At 35.7% G+C, this 10,901-nt stretch overlaps 1 protein-coding gene across 1 annotated transcript; it reads left to right on the forward strand.

Moving 5' to 3' along the window:
* Positions 1 to 6,663: 6,663 nt before the first annotated feature.
* Positions 6,664 to 7,658, forward strand: LOC111899329 (cryptochrome-1). The gene is made up of 3 exons (XM_023895181.1): positions 6,664 to 7,235; positions 7,289 to 7,301; positions 7,545 to 7,658. Exons 1-3 carry the CDS (start codon positions 6,664 to 6,666, stop codon positions 7,656 to 7,658), a joined length of 699 nt encoding a protein of 232 aa, XP_023750949.1.
* Positions 7,659 to 10,901: the final 3,243 nt, after the last annotated feature.

The following is a 10,901-nucleotide window of genomic DNA, read 5'->3' on the forward strand; positions in this document are numbered from 1 at the left end:
CTAATAATTATTCTGCGTATGACTTCAGATCCTGATCTGCAATCGTAGCTTTCAAAAACCGTTGTCAACTCTGATCTTATCAGATACGTGTGTCCTTTAGATAAGGGATCATATATATTCCTCCATTCTAGATATTCTTGTATAGACTAAGACATGGACCATTCTCTCTGTCTATGTGCTGTTTCCCGAATTCAGATTTATGACAACTGACAACAGACTACAATTGAACACATCAATTTAGTCCCTACTTTGGATAAAAGGAACGGATAAATTTTGACTCAATGCTCGCTTGCACTCACTCACCAAATCACACACAACAATATGTTTTATAACACCAAGTTATAGGTACGTTTACATATTATCAATGTGCAACCGATTCGCAAGATACAACTCACACATCTCGGTTTCAAGAATATAAGATGTTATTGTCTCATCAATCACTCGAGATGAAATCTATGAAGTGATCCAAGTGAGCGTGGGTTTAATCCAATGCTCAAATCATATTCATAAGCACTCATGAACGTTGCAGCAAACATTTGCTTATGTCCAACACTCTTTAGACAATCCCCACACCAATTCATGACAGTCTTCATTCATATCTACTTCCAACATATGAACGACTGCGGTCCGTTCAAATAATTTGACTGTTCTGAACCAATTAAATTATTCAGGAAGTCAAAACATGCAAGGTGAAACACAAGGATAATACTAATCTCATATGGCCTCAAACCTTTGAGTATAAATAAAACACCTTTTATTTATCACCATATCAATTACTCATTATTTGTTGTTTCGGGTAATCAACTTCTTACTTGAATTATTACCACAATTTTCCCATGCTCTTAGCATACACACAATGTTTACCTATGGTTCTTACTTTGTGAAATAGATCAAATGAACACATTACCAATCATACTCATTTCACAACTCCCAATCCTTTCTACAAGTGAAAGAATATCAAATTCTTGCCACTTATAGAATATGCTAGATTCTAACATTTTATGCAATGATCCTTTTCGTAATATCACTGCACTAAAGTCACAAGGACTATTGCCAATGAAATTACAAAGTCCTCTATCGGAGATTGTTACAAGACAATTCCATAGATGTGATGTCTCTCACTCAAGGTACATTCCTTTGAACATCCTTTTGCATAAAAGTTTCTAATCTAGACATAGATTCTCAATATTTAACTCCCAATATGGAAACGTTTCCATATTTTCCATATGACAACTCATTCTTAATAGAATCTTATCTATTCATAATAAAGTCGATATGGTGCATCCAATATCATACTTCCAACTTCTCACAAGCGACCAATCCTCGGCGAACCCTGGATTGTCCTTTGATAGTTGTTTAATATCTTAGTCAAAACAATTCTTGTCCTTTTTTCCTCTAAATGCGCTAGAGATTTGAAAAAAATTTAGAATGGTCAAATATTATAGCATTTGCAATCGATCCTATACCTGAAGCATACGGGACACAATGCATAATGTCTTACATGAAGATTTAATACTTTATCAATCTTCTGCCATAATATTTTATGTGTTACGTTCTTATAATTCGAATTATGAAGAGGGATGCCATAATCATAATCGAAATTTAAGAAAACACTATGTATCCTTGACTAAATTTATTAATATTCCACAACCTAAGACTTTAGATTTGAAATGAAGCATAATATTCTCTCCCTTAATTATAGCAAAACAATTATTCAACCCTTACAACTTTACAAAGTATGACTCTTGTTTTCTATAATTAATATTGCTAACTTGCAATACTTGCCTTAATAATCATACAATCATAACATTTATGCTCCCACTATCATGATGATTATTATAAACATAGCACTTATGCTCCCACTAGCTTTGACACATATTCAGAAACAGCTTAACTTTCAGAAATAAGAATGCCTATTGAATTTCTTTAAGTTTGTATTTCTAATACCCAATGCTTTGATATTCTTTTATCATGGCTTCTTATACTTATACACCTTTGCTTTAGATAGCTCATATGTGTGTCTTAAACAATTCAGACTAATTGCCAAATCTCACAATTCGAATCATGGAAAGGGATACCGTAACCATAATCGAATTCGAGAATACAATTTCACAATCACTATCTTCTTAAAATCTCTATTAGTGAAAGCATTTCCTCACAGTCATTTTCATGAAGGAGGGAATCTTATGACACTTAAATTTTAATGGTGTATGTGTTCCTATCCTCGGAAGCATGGTCGGTTGAATTTCCAAACAAATATGCTCCATTGCTTTGCGAAATCATATATGATTCAGCAGCAATGAGCATGTAAGTTAGGTCAATGAGGTTTGCGTCATGATCCATCATATAATACTTTCTTTTGAACTCATTATATGATTCAGGGAGTGACTGTAGAACCCAGCCTATAACCAACTCATCAGGGAATGACGCACCCAACATTATCAACCTATCGATGTGTGATTTCATTCCTAGAACGTGGGCACACACGGGTTTACCATCTTCATGTTTCATTTCCAATAGGAATTTAGTGACATTTAACCTTTCAATTCTTCGATCTTGTGGGTTAGGGAGAATAATTAGAGGAGGTGGAGGAAGTGAAGCATGATCTTTTGTTCCTCGATTGAATCATGGAATATCATCTTCATGTGGAATACTTGTTCAACGGGATTTGGGGAGACCATAATTGTCGTACTTTGACATCTACAAAACGGGAGAAAACGAATTCAAGTTAGTTGATTTATTGAGTCCTTAGTAAATCACCCAAATGATATACTAGGGCTAGGACCCAACACAATATTCCACAACTCAGGAGAGGGATGTCGTAACCCTAATTGCAGAACATTTGAAGGTAAGTGAATGACGATTCACTAATTTCCACCATGAAAAACAAAAAAGAATTTTAAGTTTTAATTCTATAAAAACTCCTAGATCCTTTGAGATTCATTGAACATTTCAATGGCATGTTTAAATCTCAATATGCCCCTTTGGTTTGTGACTGGGATGCCGAGGATCACAAAGCGGGTGTGAATAACCATGCAAATCTACATGGTTCCCTCACATGTTACAGTCACCTATTCGATGTGCCGGTTAACCACACACGCTCCACCGAACTATGACAAACATTGAGTCACCCTTTGCTACCTTTGCTTAGAACCATTTAGTGTGCCGGTTAACCACACACGCTCCACTAACGTCTTCGCAAGGGCACAAAGTGTAATTTCATGGAATTGCATCAATTGACTTTTGCCTAAAGTAACTAAGATTGGGAATTTTATGAAAGCGTTTAGTTACTTTTATACTTCATTATACTTATAATGGAAGGTTTCTGTCCTATCCTACTCGTTCGGCTAATGAACCTCTACTAATCAAGAGTGCGGTGGGTAAGAGTGGATACCCATTCAATCGCCATTTTATAGGCAATTTCCTTAAACACCCCTTATAGACCAGCTTCGTGAATGAGGCCTACTAACGGTAAGACTGACTTTTACTCATACATATATATAATGTTAGACTTTTAATGTTATATATAGTATAGGGTGTATTTTACACTTTTAAAATACTAGGTGGTCTAATTTAATAATTATACTTTTAATTAAATTGTACACCAAAATTTTATGGATTTATTAAATCTCTAATAATTATACACCTTAATTAATTAATAAAACCATAAGGGTGTGATTTGAACTTTTCAAAACTATACTAGGGTTTTATAATTTAACATTCATAAATTAAACTTTTAATCAAATTTTAAATTCAAAAACTTGAGGGCAAGTTTTTGAAACATTTCAAAACATTAGGGTTTAGAATTTAAATATTTCAAAATTAAACTTTTCAATCAAAATATAAATTCCAAAACATGAGGGCAAGTTTTGAAACTTTTCAAAACATTTGGGTTTTAACTATTTAAATTTCAAAACAAAACTATTAAGTTCAAATTTACACTATAAAACCTAAAGGGGAAAAATTGAAACTTTTTTCACAAGATAATTCAAATCTAAATTACAAATAATCAAACTTTATCTAATAAAACAAGTGATTATCTAAATTTTGAAAATTATCTTCTATTTAGTTAAGGATAATCACCAAATATTGATAAAATTCGGATTTTATAACAAAAACATATTTAAGGTAATTATCCAAAGCCAAAACAGGAAGAAAATCGCGAAAACGAGTTGTCAGATGTTTCGACTCGTCGAGTCTGGACCTGGACTCGTCGAGTACACCTGACTCGGCGAGTGCACCAAGTGACTCGGCGAGTCAAACACTCAGAATCAAAAATTTTAGATTTTTCGTGCTGATTTCGATCAAATATGCATCAATAAAATAGAAACCAATCTAGGCTCTGATACCACTGATGGGTTTTAGCCAAAAGACATCCTATGTGCTCATGCAAACCCTAATGCTTGGATCTAGGTTTCTCTATTGTACATGATTTTAATCCAAGACTTAAAACCCTAGATCTAATCAATATAACATATGAATTAGGGTTTAGATCATACCTTGATTGTTATATAGCAATAATAATCTCAATTCCTTCTTGTATTGACTTTAGAAATCTTAAAGTCACAAATGTCACTTCTCTAATGGTTCACAAACACCAAGAGTGAGAGGATAAAGAAGAGAAGAGAAGGAGGCTGCCCAAAATGTGTGGAAACCCTAACTAATTAGTTCACCACGTTTTTGGGGCTTAAGGGTTCCTTAAATAGTGAGGCTATTAGGGTTATCTAACAAGGAAACCCTAATTTGGATGCTTAGGCCCTAAGCAACCCATGGACTCCTTCCTTAAGGGCCCTAGGACGATTTCTAATGGGTTTCCCCATAGAATTCGTCCACCCCTTTAATATGGACTCCATTACCTCAATATTCAACTATTATACAATCAACAGTTCAAGTCCCTTAAATTTAATTAATCTCTTTTAGCCACAAACTTAATTCTTATTAATTTTTGACTAATATTAATTAAACAATATGATTTCTCCTTTAATATATTATTCTCATAATATATTAATAAATCATATTTAATCCTTTCTCTCCATAATTCATCCTATCAAGTTGCTTTGGTGAAGGCAACCCAAAAGGACCATGCACCATCGGGTCAAGTACATACCAAAATAGTTATGGACTTAGACACTAATCCAACAAAATTTTCCAAACATTATGTACTAAAATCATATCAATGAAATGGTCATGCGTATTATTTCATTGGGAGCGCTACCACTATACTCATAACAATGTATATCGTTACTAAGTGAAATCTACAATTGTTCAGTGTATACACTAGCGTCATATATAGTTAAGAGTCTAATGAATTAGAAATGGTGAGTATGCTTTAGGTCTTGTTCCTTGTTTGGTTGTGGGCTTAGGGCAGACCCATTAGGATCGAAGGTCTATTGAATCATAGGTATATATAACCAAGTATACACCAAGCAATTGTGGGAAGGACCTAGTATGAATCAAGTTAGAAGTTTACATGCAGACACAACTATTAAAAATTCATGAGTTAGGACGTACGAACTGTCGTTATGAATTGCCTACCAATACGCTAAACTCATGAAATAAGACGTTAAGAACCTAAAATAACTTGGTTTGATAATACCTGACTTATAACCTCTACCAAAAGACTTGCTTTTCGTCTTTAAAACTATAGCAGAAATATGCCGCCATGGAAGAACCCCCGACGTTTCAAAATGCACCACCGCCACCGCCTCCTCAGTACGATCCTGCGGAAATATGAGCTGAGATAGCTACCGCCGTGGCAGCTGCCCTGGATTAAATAAAGACTAATGGTGTGAGTGGAGCGGGAAGTGGAGCCACAACTTCCAATCACATGGACAACTAGGGACGTCCGAGGGAATGCTCCTACAAATATTTTTCTAATGGCAAACGCAAACCCTTCAATGGGAGCGGAGGCGTCATCACTCTAATGCAATGGTTTGAGAAGACCGAATCAGTCTTCGAGATCTGCGCATGCCCTGAAGCAAGCAAAGTCAAATTCACGACTTGCACTTTCTCCGACAGGGCCCTCACTTGGTGGAACGGCCATGTAAAGTCATTGACGCTTCCAGTTGCTAACTTGATGAGATGGGAACACTACTAGAAAAATAGCCTTTTACGACGCGCACACAATGACACGTGTTGTCTTATGATTCGCAATAGTGTGTGCCCTAAAAATAATGTAAGCTCTCTAAAAATTAGAAGAATTTAGGGCACGCATTTCTGCACGTCCTAAAATAAGTGTCACAATGAAAAACAAACACGGAGGGCACATAACATAAAATGCATGTCCTCTAAGTATGTCGCTTTATACTTTTGTAATGAAACGCGGGCTCACTTCTTTTTGGGGAAATGAATTCTGAAAAATTTGAAAGGCCCGCCATGTTATTACCTTCTTTCCCCCGTTCTTCTCTCTCTTACTTAGATACCCAAAAAAACCCTAATGTACTCATTGCTCCTATTTTCTCCCACAACAAACTCGCACCATCACCGAATCTCTTCGCCATCACGAATTCCTGACTTTTTCTGATGCCAGGAACCAACATCCTTCGCTTCATAACACCGGAATACGTCCTTTAAGCCGCCAGAATTGAGCTCGGATGCAACTACCCTCTCCCTATTGTGAAAATAGATGTGGCAAAAGGCCAACTACAAGAAGCGCTTACTCAAATGTCACAGCACGAAGCTTCTTCTCGAGCGATTCTGGAAAACGGGATAGAAGAAGGGCTTGGAGACTCATCGCAAACTGCTCCAATTGCTTTCCTTCAAGATGTGGAGATGGAGATAGAGGAAAATACGTTGAGGACAAACCCTACGACAACCACGATCCGTCATTATGAAGACCAAATGCTTCCGAGTATGACGACGTCGTTGTTTAGGGGAGCGGAAGAGGAATCATCTTCAGAAATTGGAAATGTTATGGAAGATACAATGGCAGAAGTTCCGATTAATCAAGGAGGAGATGCAGATGGAGATGGAGATGGTCAAACGGTGAGAATGGGTAATATGCAGCCACCGATTAATATCACGAGGGCATTGAGAATTTCGAATGATTTTTCGGCGAATTCTTACATAGGTTCGAGTTCAAGTTCGAGGGAAAGAGATGGGGGTGTTGTGCCTGTATGGTCGCCTTCCACTTCTAGTTTCTCGGAGACATTTGTTTGTGAAGATATGTCTTATTTGCAAAGGAATACGCAATCTCATCAATTAATCAACAACTGGAGGCGGCTTACACAAAAATGGTAAGTGTTATGATCTGGAGGCGATATTATATATTTATGTGTATTTTTTGCAGGTTCAACCAGATGGTAAACCACCTGTTTGCAAACTCATGGACTATAACAGGGAAATGTTCTTAAAATGAATTAACTATTAGTAAGTTTATACTTTTAAACAAACATTCTACATTATAATTCTACAAAACCTTTGCGTTTTGACCTTTATACCCTTGTGGCTATCATATGTCTGCAGTCACTAATATCCACAAGATGTAAGTCTTGTTAACTTTCAATTGGAACATCATAAGTCACATTATAATTTCAATTAAATAGTTTAAGGGGAAAGTAATTGCAGGAAGAAGTGTTGTGGATGAGTCTATGCTTACAGGAGAGTCTCTTCCTGTTTTTAAGGAAAAAGGGCTTTTTAAATTGGATAATATTCTTTGAGCATTCGGAGAAAAATTTGATCTTTGAGCATTTTATATATAAAAAAATTTGATCTTTGTGTTCATGGGAAAGTAATTGCAGGAACTAGTTGAACATAAAGGTGCTTAAGATGAGGCATGTGATAACAATAATAATATTCCTCATTTGATTTGGCAGGTTGTTATTACATGAAAAAGAAATAACACCTTTGTTTTTGTCAATGCTTAAGATGAGGCATGTGATAACAATAAAAGCAGATGCACATATCCATATTCAATAATACACATTTGTTTTTGTCAATGTGATTTTGATTCATGTTTTTGTTTGTCTTTACTATATTTATTATTACATGTGCACTCTTATCCAAAGTTTGCAACAGTTACTATTTGCATCTTCCACCACTGCACAACTGATTTTGACACCACGCATATGCAATTCATTTATCAAAGCTTATTATTATTATTATTATTATTATTATTATTATTATTATTATTATTATTATTATTATTATTATTATTTTAATAAATATTTGTTACTAATCATAGTGTCTAATTGTTCAAACTTGATATTATGAAAATGGATTTAGATTATGAAGAGCTGGATGGGATGGAAAAGCTGAATGCCAGGCTGTCAGCTGCAGTGGAAGAAGTAACACTCGAACATTGCAAGAAGAACGAGGTAAAACAGAAACATTCACCATTAATGATTAACTCAGTAAATGAAAAAGAAACAACACCTTACCTTTTACTGTTTGGATACATATTAAATTATTAAATGATGTGATATATGTTATATGTATTTATGGGACAAATTGTGAAACATCACTCTCAAGAAATGGCACTTCAAAGGAAGGTATTTGTGGATTTCTTTTGTAATCCAGAACGTTTGAAAAATCAAGCCAGGGAACTAACAGCACGTGTTAGGGCTTTGCAACCATCATAAATTTTATACTTCTACAATTATAGACAATGGTCAATCAATGTATGTATTTTTCTTATGTTTTTCTCTTGTAATGTGTTTGTGTGATTTCATAATCTTCTAATTTCATATTCTCATGAAAGTTTGAAATTAGAACTCTTTACTCACACGTACCAAAAGTCACCATTTTCACCCGTTTTCCACCCAATTTTTCACTTCTAAATCATATTCAAACAACTATGCTAATATGGATGCAAACTGGGTGTAGGAGATTCATCAGAATAAAGGGTATATATTGATGTTTTTAAGTTATATACAAGTTCTGATTGTGTATTTGCCCACAGTATTATGCTTAATAGACCCTTTGATTTCTTCATATTCTTTCTCATTGATCTTATGGTTAATTTACTAATTATGACACCAGAGATTAATATATCAGAACTTGGGAATCTTTTCTTAGCCCCTAACAAGAATGCTGCAAAATCAAAATCTGCTCCAATTGCTAATAAACCAGAAAAAGTTCAACTAGTAATATATAGTAATGTATAGTAATATACTATCTCTCATAGTTTAATATATATTTGTTTATATATAATTTTGACTTTTTTGACCTTGTTACAGATTGATCATAGGCGACCATACAACTGTGAGATCATGCTTTCAAAGGTGAAGATACTTTTGCGTGAACTAATGGTAAGCTGACCAAAGTTGTTAAAATATTTTTGTATGTTAATTTATATAAATCATAATAAAAAAAGGCAGGATTATGTTAGCATATTAATTTTTTGACAAGTCGTCGGTATAGGTATTAGCCATTCAAACCCTTAGGACCCTTTCCAGAGGTTCACTTTTCCCTCATTTGACCACTCACATTTGGCACAAGTATTTGCAACTAACATTCCTTGTTTGATTCTTCTATTAATTATATTAACATATTAATTTTTTGACTTTTATTTTATCAGGTCACAAGAATTATCGAAGCAGGGGTTCATTAGTCTTCAAGAATTCTGAAAGGCAAGATGCACCTCTACTTAGTTGGAATTTGATTTTTATCATCTTTATGTATATCTTTTTAGTTTGTATAACATTACTTTGCAGAAGGTGTCCCTTGATAGCAATGTAGTATTAGGTTATATAGTTAGGGAAAACCTCTTAGTAACAATGTACAATTAGATCCCCTTAATAATAATGTATTACAATTTTTTGACATGATGTTATTGGATGAAATTGATTGTTTTGATATATATTTGTTTACATGTGCTATGCGTAAATGAGTATCGTATAGACGCGTCATAAATGCATATTATAAATGGTTACTGAAGTTTATGACACGCAAATGCGTGTCATCTTCATTTATGACAGGGGCTTCCTTGATATCCACTGCGAGTCATAAACATGCGTGTCGTAAGGTTACGACACTCAAATGCATGTCGTCTTTCTTTATGACAGGGCCTTCCTTGATACACATTGCGTGTCGTAACTGTGCGTCGTAAATGTGTGTCATAAATGCGTGTCATAAATGCGCGACGTAAATGCACGTCGTAAATGCGCGTCATAAATAAACGACGCGCAAAAGCGTGTCGTCTCTCGTTATGACAGGGCCTTCCTTGACACGCATTTGCGCGTCGTCTGAGCTTTTTACGACACACATTGCACGTCGTAAAAGGCTGTTTTTCATGTAGTGGAAGACTTGAAGTCCATAATGATGAAGGAGTACTGCCTAAAGGGAGAGATACAGAAGCTAGAGAAGTAGCTCTAGAATATCCGGATGATTGGCTCCGACCTCACGGCCTACACTACTCGATTCAGTGATTTGGCCCTTCTATGTCCTGGGATGGTCACCCCAGAGGACAAGAAGGTGGAAATATACATCTGGGGGTTGTCTCCCAAGATTCAAGGGAATGTAGTATCCGTAAGACCCTCTACTTTTGATAGAGCCAAAGAATTGGCACAAAGTCTTATCGACCACAGAGCTATCCAGAGTGCTGTGGTGGCCACTTCTGAGCAAGCAAGAAGGGGGAACAATAAACGAAGGTTCTGGAACAACAAGAACCAACCGACCCAAGATTCCTCTAAGAAGCAATAAATCGTGGCAGCTCATGCTGCAATTGCCCCTGCTGCTCCGGTACCCCTACGAAAATACGGTGGGAACCTCCCCAAAGCAATAGGTGTAACTTTCATCACACCCGCACTTGTCACGAGATGCACTGCAACAACTGCAACAAGAAGGGGCATACGACTCGCTTCTGCTAAGCACTTGCACAACCAATCAATCAAGGCGCCAAAACAGGGATAGGTCAAGCCTATTATGGCTGCGGTGAGACAGGGAACTTCAAAATAGACTGT

The sequence above is a fragment of the Lactuca sativa genome, chromosome 6 (assembly GCF_002870075.4).
Source record: "Lactuca sativa cultivar Salinas chromosome 6, Lsat_Salinas_v11, whole genome shotgun sequence".
NCBI classification, from domain to species: domain Eukaryota; kingdom Viridiplantae; phylum Streptophyta; class Magnoliopsida; order Asterales; family Asteraceae; genus Lactuca; species Lactuca sativa.

Coding starts and splice junctions, on each gene's coding strand:
- LOC111899329 (XM_023895181.1), top strand. CDS start 6,664: ATGTCACAGCACGAAGCTTCTTCTCGAGCGATTCTGGAAAACGGGATA.